This window comes from Notamacropus eugenii, chromosome 3, assembly GCF_028372415.1.
Source record: "Notamacropus eugenii isolate mMacEug1 chromosome 3, mMacEug1.pri_v2, whole genome shotgun sequence".
NCBI lineage: Eukaryota > Metazoa > Chordata > Mammalia > Diprotodontia > Macropodidae > Notamacropus > Notamacropus eugenii.
The window spans coordinates 136,068,648-136,084,145 of NC_092874.1; the positions used below are offsets into that span (position 1 = coordinate 136,068,648).

General features: G+C 33.0%; 1 protein-coding gene across 1 annotated transcript in view; it reads right to left on the reverse strand.

The window, feature by feature from the left end:
- Nucleotides 1-358: 358 nt before the first annotated feature.
- Nucleotides 359-15,498, reverse strand: part of CAPZA2 (capping actin protein of muscle Z-line subunit alpha 2) — a 48,866-nt gene continuing 33,726 nt past the window's right edge. Inside the window, exons 4-10 of the mRNA XM_072652965.1 lie at nt 13,049-13,112; nt 11,517-11,723; nt 10,560-10,639; nt 7,689-7,767; nt 6,679-6,750; nt 2,908-2,970; nt 359-1,768 (exon numbers count right to left, since the gene is read on the reverse strand). Coding sequence (XP_072509066.1) covers nt 1,628-1,768; nt 2,908-2,970; nt 6,679-6,750; nt 7,689-7,767; nt 10,560-10,639; nt 11,517-11,723; nt 13,049-13,112 — 706 coding nt within the window. The 3' untranslated portion in view covers nt 359-1,627. The remainder of the gene's footprint in view (nt 1,769-2,907; nt 2,971-6,678; nt 6,751-7,688; nt 7,768-10,559; nt 10,640-11,516; nt 11,724-13,048; nt 13,113-15,498) is intronic.

Genomic DNA, 15,498 nt, shown 5'->3' on the forward strand with positions numbered 1-15,498 from the left:
ATTTTATTTAACATTATTCAGCTTTATGTATTCTATTTATTGAATACAAATTGGACCATTCGTTATTCCCTAAACTCAACATTCTTTATCTATTAGCATATGTGGCTGGAATTAATTCCTCCCCACCATTTATCTTCAGTTGATTTGCTGCCTCCTCCTGGAAGTCTTTTCTCCTCCTCAAACCTGCTCTCTCAGTTGTCAGTGCTCTGTACTTACCTATGTACAAATTGAATGCCCAGTACTTATTAGCACACTGTAGGTATTTAATACACATTTGTTGATTTGAAATCCTCTTAGAGGTAGGTAGGAAGGGAAAAAAGAGAATATTTGGTATGCTTAGAAAGAATTAAAACATCTATACATTTCAAGCTAATGAAATAGTTTATTGTACATAATAAAAGTGGTGTTTCTTAAAAAACATTTTCCAGCTCCTGGACATCTGCAGAAGAAGAGGAGGAAAGGATTTCACTCTCAAGCAAAGTGAGTATTAATTTAGTCGATGAAATCATAATCCATCCCACTCTCTACAGCAGATGCTAATAGTCACCACAGGCTTGAAACTCCTGTAGCAAAGCATCAATAATTGTATTTTTAATATTACAAACATGCTTATTAGCACAGGATGATGGAAAAATTTAGAATGTTACAGCACACCATATGTACTCCCAGCTTTTCTAATTTACAACCAGTGAAGAGCCACAACATCCAGAGAAAGTATTTTAAAATAGTATATGACTCACCAGTAAGTGACTTCCTAGTCAAATAAATAGGAAAATTTTCATTTTAATGTCACATTGAATTTTAGTACATTTCAATTCAAGGGAAAAAAAACCAGAACATGGTCATAAGTACAAGGTTATATATATTACAATCTGCCTTGCTATAATACATTTGTGGCTGTGTGATAAAATGTAACTTGAGGGCAGATAGAATCCAGGCTCAATTGAGTAACTGTCACAGGAAAGAAGGCATTAAATACAATTCTGAAGTAAGTATTTTTGTTTAATTTCAAAATCTCAAAATAGCATTAGATCTTGGCCTTGTTTAAAAAAAGTTTAGTTAAACACTAAGCTAGCTAAATAACTATCTTGAAAGGTTTAAACATAATTAATATAGAAAATACTTTCCCTCTAAACTCAATCTTACATACATGGAAGAGGAAAGGGGGAAAGGTAGACAATTTCTTCAGCAGCATATATGGCTAAATCCATCAACCACCTTAAACTAGAAATGGCCATTAAGGACCCCATTAAAAAGAATCTGGCAAATTTCAAAAAAGTTTTCCACTTCATAAAAGACATCAATTAAAGGGTTACAATCAAGCAAATATAGTTTTCATACACTTTAATTTTTTCTTAACCAAAAACTAGAGGCATCACCTCTCTTCAGTATAAGAAACAAAATATTTCTTATCTAATGTGATTTGCAACCCTCTCTGAACATAAGGAAACAAAAAATTGAAAAACAAAGATTGATTAGCTAAGCCTCGTGCTCTAACCAAACTACTTAATTACAGTGATTTTCAATGGCAAAAGCCCATGCTAAATGGGCAACTTGACAGTTTTGAATACTTTTGTAATATTTTTATACATGGACACTAAAATGATCCAGTCATGCAGTGTTCATCTTAAGCATTCTGCATTTCTTTCCCAATTTTGTAACTAAGGATCTTATTCCAGTCAATCTTAGTGCGTGTAACTGGCAACTGTCGACGTAAGGCTTTGAAAGTAGTGTCCGACATGGTCTGATAATTCTCACTGATGGCAGTCTGTTAAAAACAGAAAAGAGTTAGAGTTATGGAAGAAAATAAAAGGAACAGAACAGTCTACAAAACATAAGTTTTTTTCAGAAAAATACTTGTGTTGTTCATATATTAGCATATTGTTTCATTGTTCCTAAGTGATTGCATTAAAATACCAAAATGTTTTAAAAAGTGATAGAATGAAAGTAACACATTATAAAACAGCTCTAGAAGCAAAAGAAAACTGTGTTCCTATTTTGAATAATAAATTTATGGAAAAATAGACAATATTCCTGGCTCTAATTCTGTATATAAATAATTCAAAATTTCATTCCTGAAAAGAATTTTAAATTCTATCTGCATATAATACTTCTAAGTTATAAACCAAAAGTAAAAGTTTGATGTTTGGACATTGATCAGGACATTGATCAATTACTGTAAAAAGTGGGGTACAAATTTAGTCTGAATACTTTGTGGAATTGTCCATAAGCAGATTTTCAAAATTAAAATAATTTGGTCATCATGAAATAGAATAACTTGAATTTTGTGGCTTCTTTTGAACTACAAATTAGGATGAATTAAAAAGGTAACAATTTTTTTTTTTACTTTGAAAATAATATCTTAATCTCAAGGAATAAGCATAAGTACCTATACTATGTGTCTGGCACCATGCTAGGTGTCAGAGATACAACTTCAATCCTTATGTATAAGGATCTTAGATTAATATCAGAATTATCTGGTCTCTATTTTTTGAGTAGATAAATACATAAACTTGCTTATATATCTGAAAAAGGCATCCACTTACATAAAGCAATTTAGAATTGGAAATTAAAACTAGGTTTCAACACCACTTCCCACTCCCCAATATCCCTATTTTTAAAAAAATCTGAACTTGTGGGTTTGTTAATGTAAGGAATTCCTAAGACAGCAACTCTTTAGATTTACAGCAGCCCCTCCCTTTGCAACTTACAGGACCTCTGGCACTGAGTGATTAAGTACCTTCACCATAGTAACAAAATTAAGGATGTATCAGAGGCCTACCTTAGAATACAGGTTTTTCTGACTCCTACTCTGTCCCCTTAACCACTATGCAACATGGGCTCTCATTTTCAATGTCCTTATTCAACAGTAAGTATAAGGTATTAAGCTATACTGAAAAATCATACCTGATATTCATTTTCTGCTGCTTCTACAATCTTTATAAACTCTTTTGCTGTTTGGACTTCATTCTAAAGACAAAAATAAATAATAAAGCAAGCTTTAAAAATCAGCCATTTATACCTGAAGATGAGTTAAAATATTTGACTCTAGTTAATAATGAGTGACTCAACATGACTCAACAAACCATCCTGATGGACATTTGTTCACACACTAGCAAGCAGATCAGCTCTAAGGCTCTCTCTCCTTCACTCTGAAATTCCAGAGCATTATGTTCTCTTATTACACTTCCACATTCTATCCTGAATTAGAATTATTTCTTAATAAGTTTTACTCACCATACCAGAATAAATGGCAAATAAATAAAAGGGATTATTCCTTCTTTGTTATCTTCCACGAAACTTTGCACAAGAAGTATGCTCAACAAATAGTTGTTAAAAGAATGAATAGTACAAAGAATGAGGTATTATCACTGGCTGATTTGTATTAGGAAATATTTTTAGAAGACTACATAACAATCATGACACAGATGCTTATATATAACTTAAGTTTTACTGATGAAGAGGCATCAGAAAATAAAATAAAATCATTTAACTACACAGTATAACTTAATATCAAATATTAATATAAATTTTATACTTTGGTTAACTCACCATCATAATGAAATATAAAAAAGATATTTTCTTTTCATAAAATGAAGTTAACTACCCTAAAAGTGATATATACATTAGACTGTGAGTTCCTTGAGAGCAGTGGTTGTTTCTTCCTTCCTTCATGGTTTGCAGAGCTCAGCACTGAGTCTGGTATAGGGTAGGCACTTAATAAAAACTTGCTGACTTTAGCTTACTGACTTTCACATAACAGTATTTTATTTTATCCAACAAAAAATCAACTAAACTTTTTTAGAAATTATGTACAAAATAAAGTACAAAACCCAGTATCAGACTAGTGAAGTATAGAGTAGCTTCCACCACAAGGATGGTCCTCAGACCTGAGCAGCCCCTTTGAAAATGGTGAAGACAGTGCTAAGCATGGCAGCACTAAGATCATATGGTCTACAAATATTTAACTTAGTACTAATTGTACTAAATGTGCAATTTTTACCTAATGAACAAAATCTTGCTGTGCTAGGAAAGGAAACAGAACTACCTGCTCACAGACATTATTGTTATAAATGAAGTTAGAGTACACAAAGAAATTACAATTAAATGTAAAAGGCTTATGTGTTGGTTTTCTTTCATGAGACAAATAAAGGCATTAATAGATTTACTTTTACTGCATACCCAAAGACAGTGGGCCAGAACATTTCATGGGTCAGCACTTGCTCACCTCACTTTTCATTTTTAGCACCAAAAATTATCATAAGCAAGACTATTATCAAGATCGCTTAAACTTAGGCAACCAAATTTCTTACAGAGGAATCCTATGGAAAACCTGACAAGATCCTCTAAATATATAAAGGTTGAAAAAGAAAACAGTGATAACTGTTAAAAATATGGCTGAAAAATTTCCAATTATTGACTTCTATAAAACATTTTTAAAATTACTTAGAAGCCTCACACTGATCATTAATCCTCCCCTCCCAAAGAGAGCTGGAAGGTTCTGTACTGCATAAGCACCAAATGTTACAAAAAACAGAACTGATTTTATCTTAACAGGAAGGTAACTGGTGTGTGCATGTGTAGTGCTACTAGTCAGTACACAGGTGAAAAAGAACATAAAATGAAAGGATAAGAACATACTGTGTGCAGTTACAGTAGTCCCAACCTGACCTATTTAAACATAATGTTAACAATGAAAAATCGAAAATGGGTAAAGGTAAAAGTTAGCTATAATTTTCACCATTTCTTAGAGAAGTTTAATCAATGAAAAGTCAGTCACAACAATGAAGAGACCAAAATACCCAGAGGATCCCCTTCTACCAATGAAACAATATCTCTGCTATTTAAGTAGTCACTTTGCTAAGTGGCAAAGAGTAACTAACATCCATTTAGAGTACAAGCACACTTCCAAAACGTTACGGACAGAAATGATAGAAAAATATGGGTAATTTTGCTTTATAAAACAGTGCAAAACAATAGAAGAGAAAATGAAGACAGGAAAATGCCTGGCTAATGACTGAACTTTAAGCCGGATCGTTCACAGACAGAAAAGGATGAACAAAAAAATAGCAGTATAATGGAACAGGATTACTGGTGTTTCTTTCTAAATCTATTCTTATCAAAGAGAACTTTAAAGGACCATCTCCAGATGTTACTATCCTATCTAATAAACTATGTAATGAGACAGAAATGGCTCTTAAGATGATAACATCATGACAGAAGCTAGACTTAGTTCAGGTTCTCATCTCTTCTTTCATGGACCACAGCAATAGCCTCTTACTTCATCTCCTTGCCTCAAGTCTCTTTCCCTTCCGATCTGTCCTCCACGTAGTTGCCAAACTGATAATCCTAAAGCAAAGATCTTACCATGTAAGGAGACTCAGTGGCTCCCTACTGCCTCTAGAATAAAATACAAAATCTTGTTTATCATTCAAAGCTCTTTACAATTCAGCTTCAGGCTACTTTCCAGGCTAAATAGCTTTAATCCAGCCTAGACGGCTATTAGCTAGGTGATTTTGGACAAATCATTTCACTGTCCTCTGCCTCAGTTTCTTCACCTATAAAATGGGGATAATAATAGCATATATACCACAGGTTTACAGTGAGGATGAGATAACATGTAATGCACTGTGCAAACCTTAAAAGTGCTATATAAATGTCAGGCATCATTAGCTATTATAGATTAAAACATAAAACAGGGAGAAAGAAATTCATCAGATATGTTCACTTAGTGTATATGAAAGTGTTTATCTATTGTTAGAGACAATGTCTTACCTAAGGTGAAAATGGAAGCAGCTATAATATCTATAGATTATATAGTTCTGCAGATGCTTCTATTAGTAGATGATATTGTGCTAATGACATTCAGAATATTACATTATAGCAGCAGCAGGAGCTCACAATTACAGAGTTTTAAATTTTGCAGTAAGATACAGGAGATTAAAAGTAACATATAGGAGATTTAAAAGAGATTACCCTAATAATCCATACAGAAAAAAAAAATGGATGTAAAAATGCAGTTATCTAGACAGATATGCATCTAGAAGGCTTGTCCATATATATATTGATAAGAACTACAGATAGATAATAATCTGGGTCCAAAAATGACTATAAGGAAAAAATGTATACTGAACCACATTTGTGAAATTATGCTACACTTTCTCAATTATCTCATGCTGCTTGCTGTCTGATATAAAAGCCCATCTTTTTTACTACCTAGATTCTCCCAGTGATTCAGTTGGATCATGGATCTTGAACCAGAACAATATTTTAAGACCAAAAACTGGAAGTGGCCTGAAGGGCAATGGAAAGATGCTCAATGGGCTTAAGTAAGCTGCAGTAAATTTTCAACATGACAAATAACGAGAGGCATAAGGGCTATCAAGTACTAGAGAAAAACAAGAGTTAGACTAACTTCTTGTACATTGCACAAAATGTACAAATACTAGAGGAAGGCTTTTAGTATGTCAGGAAGATCTAAAGATCTGTTGGGAGAACATGGACAGAAATCACCCAGGATAAGAAAGCAGAAGTAGACTATGAACTAAACAAAGAAGGGATTACCTATGCTTGTGGCTATATAAAAGCAGAAACGAGAGCCATGCCCGCAGTTTGTCAACCTCTGACTTACACCAATAAGATCACGGATCCATTAAGTATTAAAATATAACTACTTACAGACACTGTTAGAGATTCTTGTATGTCTTTATGGCTCACTAGTTGAACATTACCATCTTCATAATAGTGAACCTATTGAAAGAAATTACAGCACAGGCATCACAGTACCATCAAAACAGGAAAGAGTCCATTTTATCCTTTATTATTTGTAACACAAACAACTGTAGTTCAAGCACTTTACAATGAGCATAGAAAAAAATATAATTCTCTGAAAAAGTTCTCATAATATTCTACAGACTTTACAAATTTCACTAAAAACCAAAGGCATTTAAAATGCCAAAAGTCAATTAGCAAAACATTCACAATGAGTTATAAAATATTTTATAACTGAGAAACTATCCAAGGCATAATGCTTAAAACTGTATATTATAATGTAAGGAACAGTGGGATAGGGGCCTGATCTGCATGGTAGTCCCAGTTCCAGAATTATGTGTGTAATGCTAGGAAAGTGACTTCAGTTTTCTAAGTTTCCTATATATACAACTGGGGAAGATGATGGGTCAGGTAATCTCTAAGGTCCAACCCTACCTTTGTTGCCTTAAATCTTATGATCCTACTACGAATATATGAAAAGCAGAAAACAAATAGTAGTTGTTAATTCTATGGGTTTTAGAGTTTGCCAGCTATGCCCAAAACAAAGGACTGACATCATATTGTTTAATATAAAAAAAATGTAAGCAGCTAAGAATGTACATTATTTTTCTGTACTAACCTATACCAGAGGTGTCAAACTTGGAAGATGAGGCAAGGTCTATAAAAATGCCTATAGCTGAACCAGATTAAAGTTTAATTGGCAAATGTTTAACAAAATAAATACAAAGAAAATAGAACATAGGTAGTATCAATTTGTGGTTTTCTAAGTCAATATGCTACCCATTAGATCATTTTTATTTGAGTTTGACACTAGAGACTTACACCTAATAAGATTAACATAAGAGTTTTTTCACTTTATATAAAACTAAACATACTGATTTTTAACTGTTATCTTAGCTAATTAATGGTAAACCTACCTGAATTTTCAAGATACCAACCACCTGTGTCGTAGAAGGAGTAATTGTAAACTTCCACTCCGATCTCCAACGACCATTCCTTAAACATAAAAACAGCAGCTGTAAATATGGTAGGGAAAATAACTACATAAACTATGTTTTAAACATTAATTTTGTGCTTAAATGGGTTGTGTGCGTATGTGTAGGGGAAATATGCATATTTGTGGGAGACGAGAATGATGCTATGATAGTAAAAGAAAACATGGTTCATGGGGCAGCTAGGTGACATACTGGATACTGTACTGGGTTTGGAATTAGGAAGAGTCATCTTCCTGAGTTCAAATCTGGCCTTAGACACTATCTGTGTATCCGTGGGCAAGTCATTTAACCCTATTTACCAAGGTTTCCTCATCTGTAAAACTGAGCTGGAGAAGGAAATGGCAAACCATTCCAGTATCAATGTCATGAAAACATCAAATGGGGTCACAGAGTCAGATATAACTGAAATGATTCCACACCAATAACAACACATGTAGCCTTAATCTCAGTAACCCTGTGCCCAAGTAACTAAAACTAATATGCCAAAAAGCAAATGCCACAATTATACTTCTTAAGGTTACCAATATTAATAATGGCTTTTTTTCAGTCTTTATCCTTCAAGTCCTCATCTTGATCCCTGTAGGTCATTTGATGTAGTTGGTTACTTCCTCCTCCTAAATATTCTTTCTCCCTGGATTTTTGTGACATAACCTTTCTCCTGGTTCTTTTCCTACCTGTCTGGCTACTCCTTCCTACTCTGTTTTGCTGAATATCATTCATTTCTCATGCTCTATGAGTGTACTCCAAGGTTCTGGACAGAGACCTCTTTCTCTTTCTCATATTGTTCCTCATACTGTTCTTGGTTGATGTTATAAGCTTCCATACATTCAATTATTATCGCTATGCAGATGATTCCCCATTAATAGATGCATCCCTAGCCTCTTTCCCCTGAACTCTAGTAATGAACTGCAAATTTTGTAGGCATCTATAACTCAGCATATCTAAAATACAACACATTATATTTTCTCCAAAACTATCACCCTTTTCTCACTTCCCTGTTTCACTGAGGGCACCACCATTCTTCTAGCCAGTCAGATTCATAATCTGGTATTCCTGTTCATATCCTCATTACCTCTTGCCTAGATGACTGCAATAACACTACTAGATGACCTCCCTGCTTTAAGTGTTTTCCCTCTCCAATCCATCTTTCACTCAGTTAGCAAATGGATATTATTAAAATACAAGTATGACCATGTCTCCCCTGATCAAGGTTAGTTAAGGCCTCCAGGTTGCCTTTTATAATACTCCACTTCCTTCAAAGCTCAGCTCATGTACCACCTCCTACAGAAGGCCTATTCTGATCTCTCCCTCCTTGACTCTGGCCTTCCCCACCAAATTACTTTGGATAAATTTTATATTTTACTTCATGATGCATATATGCATACATATAGATAGCTTTCCCCACAAAAGTAAACTCCTTGAGGGCAAAGATCAGTACAAACAGAATGTTTGGTCTACAATGTAATAGGTTAACTAATAAACACTTTTCAAATAAATAAAAAAAAGCTCACTTGTTTCTAAATGTGCAATGACACCATAGGAATAATACTAGCTTATATTTATGCAGCACTTTAAGATTTACAATGTTTCCTTCATAACAATCCTTATTCATGCGGGTACTGAAAATATTATGATCCCATTTTATAGATGAGGAAACTAAAGTTCAAAGAGGTGAACTAATTTGGATTAAAAAAATTAATGTCTGAAAAGGAAGATGCAAAAACAAGGCTCCTGATGACAAGTACAATCTTTTTTGAATACATTATGAATTAACCAAAAAAATGAGGCATGTAATAATGATTTTTACTTAAGTGCATTAAGCCTATACATTTAAAAAATGTAAAATATATTAAAATATCTTTTTAAAAAGGTTTAAGTAGACCTTGAGGCTAAATGGCAGAGTTATCCAATCTAATCCACATATTTTCCAATTTAATATATTCTCCTGGTGTTGGATTTGGGCAAAGCACATACTAGACACTGGTAATACAGGGATCAATGTGCTGTATACCTAACTCACAAGGACTGCATGCTAAAGGAATGGAATTTAGAAGAAAGACATGTGCAAATAACTATGACAACAAGAAAAGCTGTTATTCCTCAAGAGCATGTGATAGATATTTGATTCCTTCATGACCTGGGTACCCAGGGAGATATTAGTCTAAGCATATCATTAAACAACCCAATCCTCCTGCGGAAATGTCCTTTTGGAATAAAAGATCTGAGAACAGAGGCCAGTAATTCACAAAAGAAAGGTTAAAAGAGAATCAGTTTTCCTCATCTTATACTGCATCTCTCTAGAAAACATTTCCCTGAAAACAAGAAATGACACTACCTTACAATTTCCTCATCAGTACCACCATCTTACAATGCATACAATAGAAACTTAACAACTGCTGTGGAATTAAAATTTGATGTTTCCTAGTTTTTTTTTCATCTTGGGAAAAAATGGCTTCATTTCTCTCCTCCTAGTGTAATCTCCATTTGGAGGTAGTTCTTGCTAAATATACTCAATCATTTATTATGACCTCCCCAAGGGCATTGCCTATAAACATATTTTTTGAGGATTTATGGCCATCATTACATAATAATGCTGTCACACATGCACACATATATATCTTTATCTTCATCCATCTAGCTATCTATCTACCTATCTATATTCTTTCTGGTTAAGTTGAAGTTTTATACCCTACTTGGATTGCTGCTAGTCACTCTTACTAATAAAAAGTGTGGTTAAGGACTAAGGCAGTCAATGAAGAGGATTCAAACATTAAAGACATAAGTTGAACTTACCAAAAGTTTTTTGCTTGAAACTGATGACTTTCTATGCATGCAATAATGGTTTGCTGTCCATCTATAGTTTTACCATAAACCTTTGTTGCAAAGAAAATACATGCAAGTCTCAGTTTAGAACAGAATATCACTCACTAAGCAATTATTAAATTATTCACAGAAAGCATAATATGCTGGTAGTTACATATTAAATAAAGGAAATTATTATTCACATATAGTTGGCCAAAGGAAAACACATATCTCAAAGTAGATCTTCTGACTTATTCAATAAATGCTTGTGAAAACAAAATATTACAAAAAATCAAAAAAGCTGTAAAATAACTTATGGTACAAAAAGCTGGTAATTTAAAAAAATTCTTATAGTAAAAAGAGAAAACAATTATGCCCTGTCACAAAATTTAAAATGTACATGTTTATTGTATGTACTTGTCTCATTCCCTTTTTATGTTCAATGTATGTGTGTGTGTATATATATATGTTCATGTTGCATTTGAAAAATGTTACAGACTACACTTGAACTTAGAATGAATAGCTTGAGAAACAATTAAGTACAGTGATTATTTTTGAAGTCTTCATAGGAAGGCATGACTAAATAATTACGCTTTTTAGGAAAAAAACAGAGATGGCAAAGAGGTTACAATGGCACCATTTAAAAATTCCAATTGGCTCAATGGCCTTTTATCTTTGTATCTATTTCTTCTGTATACACACAGCCCCTTGAACATGGCAGGTACTTAAAAAATATTTGTTAAATTGAATTTCTCAGCAAATAAGTATGAATGACTTGGAATATGACCTTAATTCATGGTGACAGAAAGTGAAAAACAAGAAATTTCAATTGTGATGAAAAATCACACATTTCATGGACCTATTTTAAAGATCAATAAAAAGCTCACCATACTACTGTCACTTATGAAAAAAATTGTTTAAAGATTATTTTGTCTATTGCTTACTTACTGTGCAGACCCCATTAGGGTAATGTTCCTTTACATAGGCTCTCATGGCAGTTTCCACTGAATGTCTCCAGGATTCAATGGCATTTTCACCTTCACAGGGCCTGGGGTCAGTAGCTTCCTTTCTTAAATGATCAAATTTGAAAGAGACTCTATTTTTGGGATCCAGAAATTTTCCATTTCCTAAATCACCATGCTCAGTTATTAATACCTTCAATAAAAGAATAAATTTCGAAAAAAATGTATTACTTCATGTTTAAATATATCTTTACTTAACTATTTTCATGAAAGCCAATCCTACACAATTCAATACTGAAAACTTTAAAATGAAGTACACCAGCTGAGTTGACAAATTAAAAGAATATTTTAAAAAATAAAGGCTGCTCAGATATTACTACTCATTCTCAAAAGAAATACAAACTCAAAAGGGAAACAGACAGAAAAGGGAAAGGTACGAAGGAGGATAATACTGAGGAGCGAACAGTAATAAAACAAATTTCCTAATTCTGAAGGAATGACTGAGGGAGAAGGGGGAGAGGAAAAAAGCAAAGAAGAGCAACTTAAGTAAGAGTACCTTAGATTTTCCCATAGACAATTGGGAAATAGCTAGACAAATCATTACATAAAGGAAATGGCATACTATTATACCATAAAGAAGTGAAGACAGACAATTTCAGAGAATGCTGGGTTGTACAAAATGGCACAGTGAAGTAAAATCAGAAGAACAATTATAAAAAGACAGCAACATTATAAAGAAAAACAACTTTAAAAAACATAGCAACACTTATCAAACCTGTGGACATAGGATAAAAACTGTTTTCCATCTCTGTTTATAATGTAAAAATGTTCTCCTGTCTCATAGAGATGGATAACAGGTAAAAAGGCATGCATTTTTGTGGCCAAAACATGGTCCATAGATTTGTTTTAATTGTCTATGACTACTTCTAGGAAGGGTGGCTTTTTTTAAACCTTTCTACCCCAAGTTTTAATAGAAATAGAGGGGGAAGGTTAGCAATAGTGATGTCAAGAAAGGAAGCTGTCAAAAAATGCACGGAAGAGAACAGAAAGCATCTGAGAAGGAAGCACAAACAAGCAGGATAGTTTCAAAAGTAATCTATATAACATACACACATACACACACACTTTCCATTTCATATGGCTTGCTTTTAAAAAATGTATTTTAATATATTGTAAACATTTAATAAAGACAGTAATCATAAATTTTAAAAGCAAGCCATATGAAATGGAGATCTATAGCATCACCCTCTTTTGGGGTTTTGCTGTATGTATCAAAATGTTCTTTGGTATTTAAGTTCAGAATAATTTTTTTAATTTCATCATTTCATAGCATCCTTAATATCATCAATGATTACATATATACTAGAATAATTAAATTCTTCACGAAAAATAGGAAGCCAAATTTTTCAAAGATTGTGCCCTTCCAAATGAGTAATACTGAAACGCTAAGTATTTAGTTAAATATTTTTACTCTTATTATGCCTTTATAGCAGTATAAATGAGCTATCATTATCATACCTGTTCTTCATAGCCTTCGATTTTTACTGGAGTAAACTGGTCCAAGTTATACTGTGCAAATGCACTAAAAAATGGAAAAAGACAAGTCACTTCAGTTCATTCCATTCATTTTTTCAGGTTAAATGTAATAAATATGCATTCTTATATTTCATACAGGAAAAGAACTAAAGTTAACATTAAAAATTAGTAGTAGGTTACTATAAATGATCCGATTTCCAAATATACTGTTATCTTAAAGAAGTTTGGTGATTTTTTCACTTGAAATTTTTTTCATTAAGCAAACTCTTAAAATAAATCTTTTAATAAAAAACAAATTTAGATAACTTGTTTCTGATCTGTTTAAAACTTAAATGAGAAAGGATCATTTTCTGTAAATTTTTCTGTAAAAACAGAATTTGCCATTAAAATATAAGCAACTATAACCAGTTCTCTGCCTGGTTTGGTGACTATGAGAAAGAATGGGGCTGGTGCTGACTGGTACTCCCTGAAGACCAGAACAGTAATCCCCAGAGTGGCGGCCTCTCCTTGGGAGTTCTTGTCATTTCCCTGGAGGAAACCATTTGTCTCTGGAGAACCAGGATTCTCTACAAACCAGTTCCCAACGTTGTTCTGATTAGTCCAATCTTGCATGAAGTCATATGAATTTGGTTTAGGTACAGTTCCCTGCAGCCTGGCACAGGAACCATTAGTTGTCTATGTCTACTCTCAGGCTCAATTTGGGTGGCATTTAATCCAGTCCAGTGTGGGGTACTGGAACTCATCTTGGGGCTAGGTGGAAATGAAGCTATGAGTATGGAGGTGGTTCAAGGCATAAGATGGTGACTCAGGTGAGTACTGATAACCTTTCTGTCTCTAGCCACCAATGGCCAAATGGAGAAAACAAGTTTCTATGTCAATCCTTTAAGGAAGCCCTAAATAAAATCCGAATTAAGAAAAAAAATTGTGATATTGCAAACACATTACATTGACACAAGCAAAATATAAACTGTTATAGTATATGTAAAAATCTGGTAAACATTATTAGGATTTAGACAAATATCAAGGCATATATTTTTGCAGTTACCTTATGAAGTTAAATAACATTTATTTTAATCATTCTGCTCCTGGTCACAACATTTTAGAACCCCCTTTGAAAATGCTGAGAACCTGTGGCACATAACTTTTATACTTTTAAGGTGGATTTGACTTTTTTAAAAAATTCAGGGGATATTCAAAATTACACTTGACAAATAACATGGGTGATTTAATATTTGCAGTCAAAAACTGACAGAATTTTCTGTCTCCTAAAGCACTATCACAATGAAGCAGCAAAATGGAAACTTTTTGTCCCTTTCTGCATCAGTTCTGGTTCTCTCAAATGCTTAATGAATCAGACAGTGATTGATCTTATGAGTTAAATTTGCACAATTAAACTAATGTTAAAGAAACAAATAAACATTTTGTTCATGTGATTTGGATTGAACATTCTTGGGTCCCAGATTCACAGAGTAATTACTTTGCTCAAAAATATCCTTTTCCACCTTGTAAAATCTAAATAAATGAAGACTTTGATGTTTCTGTTCACTCAAACTGTGTGATATTTTCATATAAACTTAACTAAACAGTTTTTTAGAATGAATGTCTGTTGGAATTTGACTATTCAGTCATTCTTATAGTTGGACATTTTGAATGTACAAATCTCCCACTATCTTTGCAGGACATTTTGATTTGTTCTGTGTCACTGAATGACTGCTTTGTACACAATCAAAGATATCTCTGGTACCTTCTTTAAACTTTCTGAGTTAAAAAATCTTTCTCTTAATATTTCTTATTTTTCAATTTCCATGAATTTGTTTTAAAACTGAAGGAAGAGTGAATGGGGAATGAGTGAACAAACTATTAATGGATAAAATTTTTTAAAAATAGGGAAGACTTTTTTTTTTAAATGATGGAGAATAAAAAAGTAACTAAAAGTAATAAATAAAATTATTCCATATAAATGAAGACAACTGTAAATGATGGTCCTTTTAAGAAGCAAAGCTACTAAAGTTTAAGTTCCTTTGTCCCAAACCCAGTTTTTGTTCTCTTATCTATTTTCAAGAATCTGTGGGGGATTCAACTGAGAATATATGGGGGGATAAATGGTTTATATGTTTGCAGAGTTATAAAGAGATCACTTCAAATTTTCTTCTGTTTTTTCCATTTACATTGTTGTAATTACTGTGTATAACTCTTCTCCTGATGCTGTTTAGTTCATTTTCCATTGTTTCATTTGATAGTTTCCATGCTTCTTTCCTATCATATTCATAGTTGCTTAAAGTGCAGTATTAGTCATAACATTCATGAGTTACGAGTTTAGCTATTTAGCAATCAATGGAAACTACTTTGTTTACATATAAATATATAAAAATGGTGCATATGGAGCTTTCTTTTTGTCAATGTTCTTCTTGGGAAATATACCTCATTTTTGC